The sequence below is a fragment of the Podarcis erhardii genome (assembly GCF_964252035.2).
Source record: "Podarcis erhardii genome assembly, chromosome: 14".
NCBI lineage: Eukaryota > Metazoa > Chordata > Lepidosauria > Squamata > Lacertidae > Podarcis > Podarcis erhardii.
Window position 1 is genome coordinate 8,422,200 of NC_138503.1, and position 18,702 is coordinate 8,440,901.

The window sequence follows — 18,702 nt, forward strand, 5'->3', positions numbered from 1 at the left end:
ACATAAGCCTGTTTCATAAATTCCATGATACAGGAAGGAATATACAACCTTCCCACATAGTTGATCAAAACAGAGGAGGCGCTGGTTAGTGTCTCTGCCAGATGTGCACACAGATGGCTCCTTGCTTTAATATTCAGCAGGAAAACAAAACATGGTTTGATACTCGCTCTTGGACCGAATGCCGCATCTTGGGTGGTGAGTCCACCACAGCAGAGCATCAGCCTAGGCAAAACATTGTGTACCAAGCTGGATTACCACAACGGACACCAAAATGATCACTGCCAAGGCATATCCATTCATTTATTTGTCATATTTCTTACCCTGCTCTTCAGCCAAGATCTCTCAGAGTAGCTAACAAAGATTTAGAAGCAGCAAAAAGCCTAAGTACAATTAACATGGATAAAGCAGCCAGGATATATCAGTGCCAGACATATTAAATCAGAAGTCTTAAAATTTAAGGCTCTAAACACTCGAAAAGTGCTTGAGCAAACAAAAAAATGCCCTTGCCAGGCACACAAAAGACACTGAACTCTGCCCAGGTGAATCTAGTGTTCATTTATTTGTTAAATGCATATCATGCCTTTGTACCCAAATAGTGCTCAAGATGGCTTGTACTTCTGCAGAAGCCTGACAGCATCTCTGTTGTTGAAATGGCACACTGACAAGCCTTATAACTAAATTTATCTTCCTTATTACATGATGTAAATGTATATTGGGCCCGGTATTTATTTTCTGCTTGCATAAGCTCATCTATCAGGTTTATATGCAGAATTCCAATGATAGTTGTTAAAAGAAAGATTAACAGATGTGTCTGGCTAAATCTTTGCTGGGTTTTCAGTTTAATTGTATTTCTGTAGCATCTTTGGTCATAAAGATAACAACTCAGATCCATTGAACTTTTCTTTCTGATTCTGGAAGACAAGTAAGTTACAGTGGCTCAGTTCACACATCATGATAAACCATAGTTTATGGTTTACTGTGAACAATGAACATGCAGATCTGGGCCACTTTGCTGCTTCTCATTAACACACCACAGCAACAAACCATGTTTCTTGGCTTAACATTATATCCAAATTGGAGATCGTAGTAGTTTTGTTACACCTAGTCAGTCAGGAAGCAAAAAATCATGCTTTGTTTGAAGTAAAACCAGTCATAATCCCCAGTTCAGACATAATGCCATAGTAGGGATTGTGGTTTGTTCTTTCCATGAACTAGTGGGGATGAGCGAAGCCGCTCAGATCAGCATGTTCATGGTAAACTATTAACTATGGTTTACGGTGATGTGTGAATGAGGCCAGAATTTGGCTATTTGTAAATGAAGAGATTTGTCAAGCTCAGATCTGGGGCATTTAGTACTGTTAATATTCTACTGAATGGAAATGATTTGTTACCAATCTGAGAAAATGAGATGTTTCAATAGATTGTGCCATTCCTGGTTTTTTTGAGCATATTGAACCTGTGGTTTTGCAACTTGTGAGCTTGAGACCAATAATGACAAGAGGTTCTATCCCCTCATGTATCACATGTTGATTTACACATGCCCCCTTTCCCCTCACATCTAGGAGATCTGCCACAACTTGGGTGTCTGCTACATGCACCTGAAGCATTTCAACAAGGTAAAGGGAGCAGTCGTCTGGCAAGCATGAAAGGTCCGGAGGGTGGCAGCCTGAGAATGGGCATTTTTTTTTTTTTTTGCAGTGGCTCTGTTTGTGGAATGCTTTCCCCAGGGAGGCTTGCCTGGTGCCTTCATTACATAACTTTAAGCACCAGGTGAAAACATTCCTCTTCTCCCAGGCCTTTGGCTCATTAAACAATCTATGGTCTTTTAAACTGGGGGTGGATGGGTATTGGTTTGTTGGTTATTATGTTATTTATTTTTGAATTTTTATACCAGGGTGGTCGGATATTTTTTTAAAAAAAATGTTTGTTTTTTTATTTAAATTGGATTTTTAAAATAAAATGCTTTTGGAGGAACAAAATCTTTCTAAAGATAGTTTTCTATTTAAGTTACATTATAGTCCAAAGGCTATTCATAAGGAAATAAGGATTTGTTTTAAGTTTTTCATGTGTGCTGAAACTCAGTCTAAGTTGGTTTTTAAGGAAATGATTATTTTTCTCCTTCCAAATATAAACAGTTAACTTATTAAACCTCACAATAATTTCATAATTATCTATTCCAGTCCTAATTGGCAGATACGTTGCAGAGAGGGCAACTTGATAAAAGGACTTGGGGGTTGTTCTTGCAAACATTGGAATGGATTCTTTTCATGACTGACAGGTCCTTAGTATGCCTCTCATTTTCATGTTAGAACCACAATATTTGTTTTTTCCTAAAACAGCTGCTATGGTCATAACAAGGGTTGAAGGCAACCCTGTTTAGGGAAGTTTTTAATGTTTGATGTTTTATTGTGTTTTTAATATTCTGTTGGGAGCCGCCCAGAGTGGCTGGGAAAACCCAGCCAGATGGGTGGGGTATAAATAATAAATTATTATTATTATTATTATTATTATTATTATTATTATCATCCAATAAGTTATGCGCAACTGAAACTTTCCCATAATATTACTTTGTGTACAACTTTGTGTACAACCTGGTAGGATTTGGGTTTGAATTGCAGAAATCAGCCTTTTTGGTGGGTGGGGTATCAAGGACTGACACATAGAGGAGTGGTTGGGGGGAAGCTATGGGGGTATAACAGCCTTGCCCAGACTAGTGCCCACAAGATGCTTTGCACCACAACGTCCATCATCCCTTACCATTGACCATGCTGTTTGAGGCTGATGGGAACTATAGTCGAAAACATCTGGAGGGCATTAGGCTGGAGAAGGCTTGGATATAGGATTGAAGTGTGCAGAACTGCTGTTAATAGACAGGAAATTATATGTGGCTGAGCAGCATGTACGTGTATGGCCCCTGGAGTACCTAGCCCATGTTCCTATAGTTAGTGAGTGTTTGACAGAAACAGCCCAGACCTCCTCAGTCTCTGCAAAACGTGAGGCCTATTAGCTTGCTGTTTGAATGGGACCCTAAACGCGGAATCCTCTGCATGTTAAACCAAATCCACACCACGTATTGGCTGTCAGAGTTTTGAGTGGAAAGCTGGAAGAGCAGAGATACCTCTCATGGAGTTGTACAGTAGAAGAATCTAGCTGGAAATGCTCCAAAATCCTGATATCTGACAGGAGCAAGCCAGCGGCAAACCACACCAAGCAAGTTGGAGTTAACCATTTATAAGCAAAAACAGAATCTGCACAGGAGCGTCAGGCCTAATGAGTACAGCAAATCATCTCTGGCAGGTCTTGCCTCCATGAAGCAGCCTCAGTCATCTCTCTCTCTTGGCCTCCCTCTTCCTGCTTCAGCCTCTGTTTCTGATTCTCTCTGACACAGACTACCCTCACTCATTGAGCCCTGTTACCTCTCCAGCTTTCGACACCTTCTCCCCACAGTCTTCTCCCTCTGATCACTCATTGTCGTCCCGCCACCAATCCCCTGGCTCTGAGCCTTTTTCCCTTGGGGCTTTCCCAGTTGGTTCCTCTCACCATTCCTACATCCAATCAGCCCGTGACAATATCTGAGTATGACCTGAATGCCATATTCCATGTGTCGTTGGCACAAAAGCGATTTAGAAGAATCCTCGTCATTATATATTTTACATGGCTGTTTATTTTTGCATATTTAAAATTTTATATATGGATGTTTTATGATGGCCTATACTTGTAATGCCTAATAAAGGTTTGGCGAAGTAAGAAGTACCACAAAAGGGAGCCTCGGACTTGGCGAGCACATCACCTGTTTCCTGAGCTGTAGCCTGGAGGCTTTCGGACGATCGCATGAAAATGCCTGGGCTCCATGTATTGTTTGTTTGGTTCCCACCATATCTTTAGCATCTGTAGCCCTCCAGATGTTTGCGTCAGCCCTTGTCCGCATGGACAATGGTCAGGGATAGTGGGAGATTTCTGAGTGATGAAGCCAGTTGCAGAAAGTATCCAAGATAGCAATGCTGTCTTTACTGAGAATACTGTAGCCCTCGGGTCATAGCTCGCTCTACTGTCACCAGTTAGGAAGATGTACCAGTTTGATTCTTGCAAGCCATGAAAATGGTCCATTCTCTCCAGTTTGGGGCACACAAACATTTGCACTGAGGTGTTAATGGGCCATTAGTATGAGAAATTTCCTCCTGCTCACATTTCCCCTTTGCTGCGCCCCGACCGACCGTACACCATGCTGCTTCCTTGCATCGAGTCACATGGGCCTATAAAATATAATGAAGCCTATAGAATGTGCTGGCATTTTAGCTTTTTAGCAATGAATATCCCATGGCTGCATAATTCTTTTTTACTTTGTCAGCATCTCTCTCCTTTAATGTGCCTGGAAAAAAAGAGAGAAGAAAACCTGCAACCTTTCATTCCAGTCCCACCGGCTGGGCCCAGGGGAGGAAAAGAGGCCATTGCAATCGATGCCTCTCATTGGAGGGGATTAACAATGTGCCCAGGAGGAGCAGTTCTGCTCCTTTGTGCAGTTCAGCAGCCCTCCTGGCTCAGTGCTGGGATAAGCATTTTGTGGAATGATGAGCTGTAAAAGCCTCGGTAACATCCAATCCTGCCAGTCCGCAGATTCTGGCTTCCTAGTGCTTCTAGGCCTATTTAACTCGGGAAAGCACCCAGGAAGACAGGAGGGGGACGGGCAAAGCAAATGCAGCCCCACCTTTGTGGCTGAGCCCACTGCCCACTTGGCTGGAGCATTCAGGGGGAAAGGAAGGAGGAGATGAACTCTGCTCCTAGCTCGCCTACTATAGGACCTGTTTTGGCAGTGGAGGGAGAGAGTTAGAAAAAAGGGCCTATCCCAAGAGCTTCATGCAAGAAATTATATTCCGTCCATAAGAAAGAAAGAAAGAAAGAAAGAAAGAAAGAAAGAAAGAGAGAGAAAGAAAAGAAAAAGTATCTCCAGAGGAGCTCAAGTTGGACCAGCAAAACAAGCAAGGGGAGTTTTTAAAATTGTGAGGCATCCACAGTTGTCCAAAGGGGAGAGCATTGGTGAATGTGTTAGCTTGGTTGCTTTTCTGTCTTTCTCCTATGCGTGTAGCTGCATCATATATGCAGCAAGGGAGTGGGACCCCAGATACCTGGTTGGTTTGCATTCCAAAGGTCCCAGGTTCAATCCCTGACATCTCCAGTTCAAAGGGATACAGATACAGTGGCGTAGCGTGGGGGGTGCAGGGGGGGCCGGCCGCACCGGGCGCAACATCTGGGGGTTAGGGTTACGGGGCGCAAATCCACGGGTTAGGGGGTGCAAATTACTTGCCTTGCCCCGGGTGCTGACAACCCACGCTACGCCACTGTACAGATAGCTGGACTTTCTCAGCCCGAGAAGGGCAGCAGCCCAGTGGTAAAATGTCCCAGCTTGAGTTTCCAGCATCTCCAGGTGAGGGTGGTAGAAACTCCTGTCTGAAACCCTGGAAAGCCACTGCCGTTGAGGTAGATCAATGGGTGGTCTGACTTCGTACAGTGCAATTGAATAAGCTCAAAACTTATTTGCTCATTCTTTTTCTGGATCATTGAGTCACCACACCATGACCACCAAACACTGCCCTTCTGCTTTCAGGCTTTTGCAGCCACAAAGACTACAAGTATTTTTTAGCCCACTGGCTGCAGAAATGCACCTCTTTTCTCTCTTGCTATCCTAGTGCAAATGAACCAGTGCTCAGGCTGGCTCTTTGCCAATTTCAGTAAGGAGAGATTTCAAAAAGATTTATTTTGTCGCTCATCTTTGGTGTTTTATTATATAGGTTTACCATTTCAGTGTGAACCACTTCATGAAGTCCACCTGAACAGTGGCATATAAATACCTGAAAATGAATAATACACTCTGTGCTCTGCTCAGGCAAAAGATCAGCTAAATAATGCCCTGGAGCTCAACCGACATGACCTGACATACATGATGCTGGGGAAGATCCACCTGTTGGAGGGGCAGACTGACAAAGCCATTGAAGTCTATAAGAAAGCAGTGGAGTAAGAGCCTTTCTTCTCTTGTTCTGTTGGGGGTGGAGGTTAGGAAAGATGTCTTGTGACCAGGAATTAACCCCATTGTACAGAACTAGGAAGCGTTGAGAAAGGTCTTCTCTCGTGGCCCAGGCAGCCATTTTAGGCACAGTTTTGGATTACTGCTCCCACCTTTCAAGTCCCTTTGAAGCGCATGAATTCACACAGGTCTTCAACCCTGAGGCTACAAGCCAGTGTGACAGCCTGCAAATCAGCTTCTTCAAACTATTTCTGAAGGTTGTTTCGATGCTAACACGACCATTTTCATAGCACTCATGAGGGGAAACAGAATCTGCTGCTGCTGTTCTCACAGTATGAGCCGAGGAGCATATGTCAGCCCCATTTCCAACAAAAGGGGTTCTGTTCAAATAGCCTCTAATAGAATTAGGTTTGTTCATGTTTTGGTGTGTGGTTTTTTTTTTTTTTTTTAAAGGAATCATTTGTCTTTTATTCCTTCCCCGGTTTGTATTTATTTATTATTTAATAAGTGCATTTAGAACCTGCCTTTCATCGCAGTAGATCCCAGGGCAGAGTACAAATTGCACAAAAGCACATAAAACAGCCATGCACTGCAAAGCCGACAGGAACGATAAGAACAGCTGTATGGCCTTTTAATGTAAATCGATCAGAGAGCTTTGCTGTGGTGCAGTATATAAATTGAAAAACAAAAACAAAATACAAACAATACCTCTGGTAGAGTGGGGGAAAGCTCCTTTGCATTTGCTGCCCCAGCCAATTAAAATACGCAGCAATGGCAACTGGATGGGTTTGTTAGCCCTGGAATATTCCAGAGGCAAGTGTATTTAAGCCTTTCTGTGAGCCCCTTGCTTTCAGCAAGTAAAAGATTTCTGCCCGGCATGTCATTTGCCATAGTCTTCTGCTCAAGCCACACAGTGGCAGATGGGGGCTTGGTAGTCCTTCTTTAAGGCTGATAAAATGTCTCCTTCACATGCATGATTGGGACTAGTCCTCCTATGACGCAGGAAGCAGATCACTTCAAGTGGCAAATTTTGGGCCCCCATCAAAGGGTATCAACTTGTACGATATTTACTGTCGTTTATTTTTATCACGATAGTGAGGAACATTTGTATCTTCTGCTTCTGGTGCAGAAATGTCATGGGCCATCTCTGCGTGAAACTCATTTATGCCCTTGCATAACAATGTATTAATGAGGGCACCAGATGCCATAAAACTCTGGTCTCTTTTTCTTTGTTTCAGGTTCTCTCCGGAAAACACAGAGCTCCTTACAACTCTGGGCTTGCTCTACCTGGAGGTATGGGAGGTTGCTAATTGGTTAGTTGTTCAGTTTGGTCCAGCAGCCGTTAATGGCATTCATGTTGAGGCATCCCCATTGCTGCTTTGAGACTTTTCTCAAAAAGTTACACCAGACTATCTCTTCTAAATATGTGCTTTAGATCCTCACAGGAAGGAACTTATCTTACGCAGTTGAGCCAAAGCAGAATGCAGAATGGCTCTGCTTCTAGAACCTGCTAGTCCAAGTATATGAAGAAGGGAAAAGTAGCTTTGTGAGTTTCCTATATAGGAAAGGACCACGTATTGGATAAAAAGGCACCTTAGAGAAATTCAGAAATGGCTTTAAAGTTTCCTGGGGATAAGCAATGTCACACAGTTTTGTGAGTCGACAGTTTTCTCTGTACCATAATTCTGCCAAATCTCTAGCTCACTCCCAAAATGGTTCTTGTTTATGCAACTTGGGCCTCCATTTTGTCTCTGGGCAGGATTTCCTCATCCAAATGCTTTCTTCATTTCCTAGCAGCCTCAGTAATGGCCCAAGATTATTAGGTTTCTAGTGTTGATTTCCCAGGAGGAAATGATAGGGCTTTGAATCATGGGGTGTGATATTTGGGGCTGGTTGACTTTTGAGTCCTTTCTCATGGGAGAGCCAGATTTAGAGCATGTCAGCCAAAGATGCACAACAGTCCTCTGGAGAGAGTGCGCAGTGGCTTCCTGGTTGTGTTGGATGAATCTCAGAGAGTTGTTTGTTGCAGTTCCTAGAGAACCTGCATGTGGCGTAGGAAGTAACTATGACCGTGGAGTAGAAAGCAGTGAAAAATGTATTGTGCTTCAGTTGTTTAAATATTCTACTGATATTTCCCCCCTTTACTTAGCTCGAGGTTCATCAGAAAGCCTTTGAGTATCTTGGGAACGCACTCACGTATGATCCCAGCAACTATAAGGTAACTCAGGGGATGGGAATATATTGAATTGTTGGCGGAAACAGAAGAAAATCAATATGAATGTCACAAAATGGTAACCTAAGTAAACAGCTGGATGAGCTGGTCAGAGTCACTAAAGCGCCCTTTCCTTCTTGGCACTCTCCGCATGTTTTGAACTGCAACTTTCGTCAGCCCTAGTTGTAGTCCAAAACATCTGCTGGGCACCATGTTGGGGAAGGCTGATCTTTCTTAGTCCTTGGTCCTGCCTATCCCACAAGGTTCCAGGTATGTGTGGCTTTGGGTGTATTCCTGATGTGCAAAACCTGTCTCCAGTCATTGTTCTGATAATGCCTTTGCGTTCTTTACTCACCGACAGTGGTGAAAAGCCAGTTTGTTAGCCTCCTACGATTTGGTTTTTGCTTTATTGTGTTCAAAAGGCCATCTTGGCAGCTGGCAGCATGATGCAGACGCATGGAGACTTTGACGTAGCCCTCACCAAGTATCGAGTGGTCGCTTGTGCTGTTCCTGAAAGCCCCCCACTCTGGAACAACATTGGAATGTGTTTCTTTGGCAAAAAGAAATATGTGGCGGTAGGTGTGTTTTGTGTCATCTGCCTACCCTATTACCTTCCTGAATTTGCATCCATTTGTGATTGTCTTTTACCCCCCCCCTTCCCCTCTCCCCAATCCTCTGGCATGCAGAATTGGAAGTGGGGAGGCAGGCATTTCTTTCAATAGCATTGGGGTTCCTCTGGCTATTTCTTGGCTTCTCCATACCCCAACATAAAGCAGAGAAATGCCCACCTACCCCTTGGCACAAACAGAGGTAGGGTTTTATCTTATTTGCACTGATGTTTGGAAAAGATAAAAGCAGTCAGGGTTTTGTTAATTCCGTCTTAGCTAGCGTTGGCAACTGGAGAGCAACATCAGTGCTGGTTTTGACCTATAAAGCCTTTAACTGCTCAGGACCCCCAATGCCTCGAGGACCGTCTCTTCCATATGAATCTACCCATACCCTGAGATCATCTTCTGAGGCCCTTCTTCGTGCGTCTCCACGAGAAGTACACAAGAATGGCCCCTTTCTGCAGTGGCTCCCCATCTGTGGAATGTTCTCCCAAGGGAAGATCGCCTGGTGCCTTCATTGTATACCTCTAGGCACCAGGTGAAAACGTTCTTCTTTAATCAGGCCTTTGGCTGATTGGGATCTAATGCCCTTTTAAATGTGTTGTGGAAGAGGGGATTATTGGGTTGTCTTTGTTTTTGTTTTTATTATCTATTCTGTGCTTTGTATATTTTATTTTATATTTTTCTGTTTTGGACCTCTTTGAGATCTCCGAGTATAGGGCAGCATACAAATTTAATAAATAATAAAATAAATGAATGGAGTTCTTTTTGAGAGGCGTTTTTATTTGGAAGGATCAAGAAAATTGTACCCTTGGCCTCTACCCCTAAAGCAGCTATTTCATAATGCCTTTGCCTTCTCTCTTATTGAACGGAACCATTTCCCCCTGCAGGCCATCAGCTGCCTGAAACGAGCAAACTACCTTGCTCCCTTTGACTGGAAGATTCTGTACAACCTTGGCCTCGTCCATCTGACAATGCAGCAGTATGCTTCTGCGTTCCACTTCATCAGTGCTGCCATCCATCTCCAGCCAAAGCTGGCAGAACTCTACATGTTGTTAGCAGGTAGCACCACACACACCTGCCACCCTTGCCTGGTTACTACAATGGAAATTCTGTTTCTTATTGACGTTGGGGGATGCCACCCTGGTTGAAATCACTAGTATAAATTTATGTAGTGTTTTAAGCACGTGGTTTATTCGATACTGATGATATCATTTCTCCCCTTAATAATCCCAGTAGACATTATTCCCATTATACAGACTGGGGACTTAGTTCAAGAGACTGACTTGCCTAAGGCTGCCTCTTATAGTCATGACTAAATAGGCAGTTCGAATCCAGATCTCCCAGGTTCACATCCAACTTTCTGTTCAGTGAACTAAACTCTGGCTTGAAATAAAATCAGCTGCGATGCAGATGCAAAAGTACCAGATCCATGGGTAAGGAAGACGGACGATTCCTATCCTTGGTTAGCATTGATCCTGAACACATGAAGCAGGCTTATACCTAATGGGGCTATGTAGCCCAGTATTGCCTTTTCTGGTTGGTAGTAGCTTTCCAGTGTCTCAGCCATTGGGTCTTTCCCATCACCCAATACTTGAGATCTTTAGCTGGGGATGAAGAACCTCTGGTCCACCAGACATTGTTGGACTACAACTCCCCTTATCCCTCAGCCCTTGGCCATTCTGGGTAGGGCATATGGAAGTCGCAGTTCAACAACATCCAGAGGGCCACAGGTTCCCCATTTCTGCTTTAACTGGAGTTGGCAGGGAGTGGACCTGGAAACCTGAGCAGGGCCTTTCTACCTACAGCTCTTCTGAGAAGACTGTTGTTCCCTGTCTCAAACCTGAACGCTTCTCTTGAAGAGGCTTGTGTGTTCTCTCAGCAAGCTTAGTGTGTTTTTGACCCTTCCTTAAGAGCATTGCATGGGGGGCAGGGGGCGGTGAATAAAATGCAAACCCTACTCCACCATCAACTTCTTGGAAGGCAAGTCATTCTCTCAGTCCTTTTCCCAGCTGCAATATGAGAATAAAGACATTGGCCAAGGGTGCAGAATTAATTTAGAATTTCTTCACTTTGCCAGCAAGAGTTATCCCATTTCCCCTTTCTTGATACAGTTGCTTTGACAAATCTTGAAGATGTAGAGAATGCCAAGCTCGCCTATCAAAAAGCTTCAGCGCTGGACACGTACGTTTCTCAGTTTACTTGGGGCAGTTTACTTGTTAAATAGTGCTCTTTCTGCACCTACCCAAGAGTGGCTCCATAGAGCACATATCCTCTCCCATTTCCTCACTAGCAGTACCTTAAGGCTGGCACCATCTGTGAGCTTTCTTGTTTCTTAGGATCACACTTTCTCAACTTTTGTTTTAATGGGAGGCAGTGGGGGGATCAGGAGGTTGTGCATGCACGTTTCTGTAAGGGGGCTCTAGTCCATGAAAAGTGTTTTCCACACTAAATCTCCCTCTGGAACTTGCCATATGAACCTAGTTCCACTAGTCAATAGGTGTGTGCAAGTGTTGTCCTGCACAGATTAATCTGGAAATGTACTCTGTAAAGGAGACAATCTTGGGCCTCGTGTTTGCTGAGTTTCACTTGCTTCTTTCAAGTGCAATTGCATTATTGCTGACCTAAAAACTTAGAAAATCTGCAAGAGTGGTCAGCAAACAGCATCACTTCCCAGTTCCTTCTTGTCATGATCTCAAAGATAAGGTGTGTGCTACCTGGGAAGGTGTTCTTGGTAGCCACATTATAAAAACCATCTCCTGCCTCACCTTTTGGGGTGGCTTTTGGAGACCAGCTGGGAGAGGCATTTCTGTTTTTTAAAAATTACCATATTTTTCGCTCCATAGGGCGCACTGGACCATAGGGCGCACCTAGTTTTTAGGGGGGGGGGATAAAGAGCTGCCCGAAGCCCGGGGTGCACAGCGGTGTGCTTCCCGGACTTCGGGCTGCAGGCAGCTATCCGCAAGCCTGCGGAGCCCAGCAGGAGTTCCTGCCGGGCTCCGGAGGCTTGCAGATAGTTCCTGAAGCCTGCATTTGCTCCATAGGACGCACACACTTTCCCCCTTCATTTTTGGAGGGGAAAAAGTGTGTCCTATAGAGCGAAAAATATGGTATTTCCCTTGGGATTAGAGTATTTGACCTGCATCTGCTCCATGTTGTTGGAATAGGATCAATAAACAGTGGCCAGCTTGCAAGTTCCAGGACTATGATAAGGTGCTTTGCCCTACAACTGCAAGGTATTTTGGGGATAGGTTTCAACATGTGCCTCACCATACAGGTGTGACGCGAGTTTCAAACCCAGTTGGAAATCTCTTGCAGTTGGGGGATTACAACTGTGGCATCTAGGATTGTTTATGCACCAACTATTATCTTGCCTCAGAACTATGGAGCTAATTTTGGTCACATTGCACCAAATCCTGCCCAATCCTGACACTTAAAAGCTGCTGAACTCCAAGCATAAGCATGGCCAGAGGGGGGCAGGAACCCTCCCATCAAGTAAATAAAAATACTGAACTGACCAATTGCATTGCAGATAACTTGGTTCTCTCCCCCCCCCCCACATAAAGGCTGCCTCCTAAAATAAATCCTGGCTACGCCCAAGACACAAGTTCAGTGCATGCTCCCAGGCACTTTAAAAACTTCAAAATCTGGCTTCCAGCACAATCATTAGACATGCGCTTAAGAACCTTCATTTCCATTTAAAAAAAACCCCAGGTTTTTTGTCTTCATTCATATAGTTTTGGAGATAACACTTGAAAGGGGATACGTAGGATGTGTTAAAGGCCCCAAGGGTCTCTCTGCCTGAGGCTACACTTTCGTACAGCTCCTTGTCCATGTACAGGCTCTCGGTTTTTCATTACTCTCTTACTGTTTGTTCAGCTAATCAGATCTAATATGTAAGATAAAAATTACCTTTGGACACTTACATCATTTTTATTATCTATTCTTCTCATTTCTGAAAAAAGTAGAATTTGACCTACTAGGTTACAGAACTCTTAATTTTATCTGTACTGCAACTGTTTGTTTTTATATGTGGACTTGCTTTACTAGATGAACTTATTTTTAACTGTTTTGACACTTTCCTTGTGTTGTGGTTGTAAATTTTTTATATATAACTGTGTATTTTATTGTTGTAACCCTCCCTGGGACCTTATGCTAAAGGGTGGGCAAGAAATCTAATTCATCCAATTAATAATTTCAGCAAGCAAAAGGCCTAAGAGATCTCACAGATGGGTCTTGGTCCTGGCTGCAATATTTGCTGACAACAGTGCAGTTTACCTCCCTTTAGCACCGGTACTATTTATACTATCATGTTGTCTCTCCTGGGTTTCAGGTTCTGCCCGCTGATAAATCTGAACTATGCAAGCCTGCTCTACAATCAGGGCGATAAGAAGGGGGCAGTTCTTCAGTATCATGAGATGAAAAGAAAGGTCCAAGCATTAGTGGATAGCACACCGGAGTTTGACCCTGAGGTATGTTAGTTTAAACCACTGCTTGCAGCTCCCAAACAGCTACGCAGCGAGGGGTCGTTTTGTTAGCGGAACTTCAAACAGAGTGTGTGGTTACTGAGACAACTAAGGGGTAGGGGTGGGAGAGAAGAGATCATAGATGCATCACAAATAGAGCCCTTTAAAATGAGAATGTAACAAAATCCATTTTTAAAAAATCAGAAACAACTAATACAGTGGTACCTCGTTTTTTGAATGTAATCCGTTCCGGAAGACCGTTGGAGTTCTGAAATGTTCAAAAAACGAAACACAGTATGAAAGCCTAAAAACGGAAAACTCAGTACGGAAACTACGTGGCATGTTTGACTTCCGAGGCGTGTTTGAAAACAAGCATTTACTTCCAGGTTTACGGCGTTCAAAAACTGAAACTGAGATGTTCAAAAACCGAGGTACCACTGTAGTAGCATGGTTGGGATGCCTTCTTAGCTGTCAGTGGACCTAGATAGCATTCCCTGAAATTTGGGGGGTGGGGAGTTTGGGCACCTCTGGGGACAGGGAGGCAGGCACACAGAAAAAGGGCAAGAGGTGCCAAGGTTCAGGAAGATGAGCACCCCTTCCCCCTCACATTTTGCCCTTAAAAGGGGGGGGGGGGTAGCACATGGTCTCCATGCAAAACGTCCTAGGTTTAATCCCCAGCCCCTCCATATAAGATTTTTGCAAGCCCCGGAAAGCTGCTGGCAGGCAGTGTAATCTGAGCTTGATGGACCAATGGTCTGCTTTTTGTGAAAGGCAGGTTGCTATATATCAGCATGGCTGTCCAAGTTGTCTTTTGCTTCAGGATCTTTGGTTGGGCAGGATGATGTACTTCAGGGGAACATATGGCAAGAGGTTATACGTGCGTTTCCCCCAAGTTCTCCTTCCTCCTTTGCCTTTTATCAGGGAGAACCTTTGCCCCCCCCCCCCCAGATATTGCTGGGCTGCAACTCCCATCTTCCCTGACCACAAGGCATGCTGGCTGGGGCTAATGGGAGTTGTCAAAAACATCTGGAGGGCTACAGGTTAGTGCCCCTGCTTTATATGGAAGCATAACTGGAATATGATTTGATGGCAATGGTGTTTGCTGACCAGATTTTCAATTTCTTCCCACCCCCCGTTTCCCTCTTCACACTTGGGTAGATGGTGGATGTAGCTCAGAGACTAGGTGCTGCCTTGCAACTGGGAGAGGTTGCAGTCTGGGCTAAGCCTGCTAAAGACTCCAAATCAAAGCAGCGAGCAACTGCATCTAGCAAATCCTCCAGCACACAGCCTTTGGGCTCTAACCAAGCCCTGGGACAGGCCATGTCTTCTGCAGCTGGGTATGCCAAGACCATGATTCCAGGTATGCCTGTCTGCACCATGTCTATTTGCATAGGCAGAACCATTTCCCTTTTTTCTTTTCGTTGTCTGAATGCTATAGACCAGTGTTTCCCAACCTTGGGCCTCCAGCTGTTTTTGAACTACAATTCCCATCATCCCTGACCACTGGTCTTGCTAGCTAGGGATGATGGGAGTTGTAGTCCAAAAACAGCTGGAGGCCCAAGGTTGGGAAACACTGCTAGACAACCGGGAGCTACACAGTAGCAGTTGTAAGTGTTCACTAGTCATCTGTAACCTCACAGGGAGATTAGCCTTCAAGCAGTTAAACCCAGTGTTGCAAGTGCTCAGGTTAAATGGAGAGCTGGCCTTAACTGTGAAAAACTTTTAGAAGTAGGTCCTGCGTACTTCTGCAGAAAGAAAAAGTTGAGTTAGCAACTTTCATATAGACACAAGTTATGCCCCAGCAAGGACAAGTTTGAATTTAACGGCAAGGGTGGATCCTCATTCAGATTCTGTGCCCACTACTAGCATATAACTTGCAAAAATAGCAGGTGATGTCTCCAGGCAGCTTGGAGACCATGCATATAATAACTAGTTTTAGTCTGTGCTCGAAAATGTTCCCAGGAGGTCTAGGTTCAGCAGTGAGGAGTGTTGGTTTTATGTATATTCTGCCTTTTACTCAGTAAGTGATAGTAGCAGGATAGTGTAGAGCAGGAGCAGAGGGAATAAAGGAGGGAACAGGGAATCCTCACAAATCTGTACATGATCTCCACTGATCATTCTGGCTCTTAAAAGGCAGGGGCCTCAGGATAGTTTTGCAAAAGACATTATCTGCTGCAGACAAATCTAACCACAATTATTGAGCATTTGTTTATTTAACAAAATGTATATTCTGCTTCATTACAGATAGAACCTCTAAGCAGTTTCTACCCACTAACAGATATTTCCCATCTTTTGGGGCCAGAGGGCACATCTGCAAACCAGAGAAACTGCTGTGGGCATCACAGACACCCGGCAGATTTCTTGATATAATGCTTCTTCTGTCAAGCCTAATTTTAGCAGGGGGAATAAAACCATGTGGGCAGTAGAAAAAGCCTCTGTGGGCACGTGTGCTTGCTGTTCAGGGTGACCCATTTTCCCACATCGCCCCCCCCCCCCCAAAAAAAAATGTGCAATAGTTTATTCACTCGATGGTTCTAGAAGTTACTGGAATGGGAGAAGTCTTCTTCCTCAATCAAGGCCAAAGAGAAATGCTTGTTACTTCAGAAATGCTTGTTTTTCAGACAAAAAAATTCCAGGTTACTTACAATGTGATTTGGTCCAACTGAGCCATAAGGATGCTCAGGAGCAAAGGCTGCTCATGAAATTGGGCTAACCTGCACGGTAAGCAATATAGAAACACTAGGAATTTCATCATCCACCAAAAGCTCTCTCTTGTTTAGAAGAGAAAAGCAAATTGCTGATTTGTGCTCACTTTCATTTTCAGGCGCTGGAACTCAGCTGGCCAAGCCAGTGGAGCCTAAGCCTGCCTCTGATCCAGAGAAAGCTGCATCAGCTGAAGGGCAGGAGCCGCCTATGGAACAAGAAAAGGAAACTTGAAGAGACTACCAGGACAGCTTGTAGAGCTGCAGAACCTGCCCTGCTAGCGAGAGGAGCAAGATGTGTAAAGTTGGTATCACCCAAGCCTTGCTCCAGCAAGTGGTTCTCTCTCCATCCTTGAGCCAGCAGGATGCTTGGGAAATGTTTAAAATCTACTTTCTTCAATATTCCAAATTAAAGGGATTATGAAAGATACCCTCAAGATAACAGCAAATGAAATTTGGGAGTAGTCCTGGAAAAAGTTAAGTTCTTTGCAGCAGAAGTTGGGTTTTACAGTTATTCTTCAAGTTACTGACAGAAAAACACAACTGTAGAGAGGTGCCCTAAAAATTGAGACTGCAGCATTCCTTGTGTTTTTGTCTTGCCTTCTCCTAACATATCTGTACTGATAGTAGCCAGTGGCTAACTGCTAAAGGGCAGCCTGAAGCATCTGTACTCTCAAACCAAGTTCTCCGAGGTTTTCAAATTTTGAATGGATTAAGCTATTGCTTTAGGATCCCAGAAAGATCAAGCAGACCAATGATCAGCAGATATCTTCTATCACTGAATGGTGGAATTTATCACTACAGCCAATTTGGCTGAATTACTTTATATATAGGGGGAGCTTTTTAAAAGATGTAAATAGAAATATTTAATAAAAGGATTGAAACGCTTCTATTTAACTTGTCCCATGTATTACTTGATTCCTTATTAACTTTGAAGATGGATTATGTTTGCTATCTTTTCACCTGGCACATATATATCTTAGTATTAGAAAACAAATACAAGACGACTAGTCTCAGTTGCAAATGAAATAAAAGAGCAATGTTACCTAAGGTTCCAGATTAGATACCTGAGAAATGTATCAGAGCTGGATAGGGGCACGTCATGAAGGAAGGGCTCAGCCAGCTTCTCAGTTTCAGTTTGACAGAGGCAATCCTAGCCCCTAGTACAGTGTTTCCCAACCGGTGTTCCGCGGCACACTAGTGTGCCGCGAGACGTTGCCTGGTGTGCCGTGGGAGGGAGGCGGGCGAGTCGGGCGGCGAGAGGCGGGGCGGCGGCGGCGAGCACACGCGGGGCGGCGAGCGAGCTCCCTCCCACATCCCATCGCCGCTCGCTTCGGTCGACCGCCCCGTGCTCCGCGCTGGTGTTGGCCAGCCTTGCGCACCCGGGGGATCTCCCCCCGAGAGCGCAAGGCTTGCGGGTGGAAGCCGGCAGCGCGGAGCACGGGGCGCCCTTCGGAGGACGCCCCGTGCTCCGCGCTCGTGTTGGCAAGCCTTGCGCACCCGGGGGGCGCGTGGGGCGCCCTGAAACAGAGGACTGTAGCCTGCCACCCGACGCGCGGGGCGCCCTGAAGCAGAGCGCCCCTCGCGCCAGGCAGACATGGGCCAGCCCCACAAGCTCGGGGGACAGCGGGGAGGCGCAGCACCGCCATCCCACTGTTCCCCGACCTGGTTTGGGGGGGGGGAAATAAAGGAAAAAATTTTTTCCTTTATTTCCCCCCCGCCCCAAAAAAAGTAGGTGCGTCCTATGGGACGGAGCGTCCTATGGGATGAAAAATACGGTACTTACTATTTCATAATAAAGTAATTATAAAATACTTTCTTTGTGTTTATTTGATGCCTATTAAAGAGAGTTACTTTATATATAGTCAATATAGGCACAGAGTTAATTTTTTAAACATTTTCTAATGGTGGTGTGCCTCGAGATTTTTTTCATGAAACAAGTGTGCCTTTGCCCAAAAAAGGTTGGGAAACACTGCCCTAGTACTAGCTGTGCATCTAGAAGCAAAACTCAGTAAGGGGGGCCTGGCTGTGAAACTGTTCTTGTAGGATGTCTAGAACAATCATAGGCTCTTCACTAGCCAACAGTTCCATCCTACCAACTTTTCTTCATTCTTAGCCAGACCACACCATTCAAGGACTCACAGCCTATTGTGAATGCCACCCTCTCAAAGAGCTTTTGTTCAAATTGTATATTGATTGTGGTTTTCTGATCAGTAGTAGCCAGTGGACAATTTTGAATTGTCTCCTGTTTTGTTTGAGTGCTTTGTCACTGAGCCACATCTGAATAGGGCTTTGGAAAGCAGCATTCAGGCATTAGAGGCACTGCACCACTGCCCTGAAGCCAAGGCTGTATGGTACCTTTGACATGGTGTCAGTAGAAAGGTTAACAATCCCTGATTTGCTATGGAGTAGTTTCCCCCGATAAAAAAAGCTGAAAGGGCCATAGGTCAGTGGGAGAGAACATACCTTGAATGCAAAAGCTACAGGTTCAATCTCCGACAACTGAGTAACAATGGGAAAGTTACCTATACAAAGCCCTGGAGAGGCATTCTAGTATTGCAGGCCATACATACTGAGCTCTATGGACCAATGATCTTCGTATAAGGCACCTTCTGATGTTTCTAGATTAGTCACACACTCAAAGCCATGGAACTTTAAACCAAGTAATTGCCAAAAAAAGAGAGAACACAGTACA

The 18,702-nt window shown here is 44.6% G+C and overlaps 1 protein-coding gene across 1 annotated transcript in view; it reads left to right on the forward strand.

The window, feature by feature from the left end:
• The window catches only part of BBS4 (Bardet-Biedl syndrome 4), a 38,078-nt gene extending 21,179 nt beyond the window's left edge, over window positions 1-16,899 (forward strand). The window contains exons 7-16 of the mRNA XM_081839029.1: window positions 1,563-1,616; window positions 5,882-6,009; window positions 7,258-7,312; window positions 8,169-8,237; window positions 8,654-8,806; window positions 9,730-9,901; window positions 10,954-11,023; window positions 13,173-13,311; window positions 14,464-14,665; window positions 16,130-16,899. Coding sequence (XP_081695155.1) covers window positions 1,563-1,616; window positions 5,882-6,009; window positions 7,258-7,312; window positions 8,169-8,237; window positions 8,654-8,806; window positions 9,730-9,901; window positions 10,954-11,023; window positions 13,173-13,311; window positions 14,464-14,665; window positions 16,130-16,242 — 1,155 coding nt within the window. The 3' untranslated portion in view covers window positions 16,243-16,899. The remainder of the gene's footprint in view (window positions 1-1,562; window positions 1,617-5,881; window positions 6,010-7,257; window positions 7,313-8,168; window positions 8,238-8,653; window positions 8,807-9,729; window positions 9,902-10,953; window positions 11,024-13,172; window positions 13,312-14,463; window positions 14,666-16,129) is intronic.
• The last annotated feature ends 1,803 nt before the right edge of the window (window positions 16,900-18,702 follow it).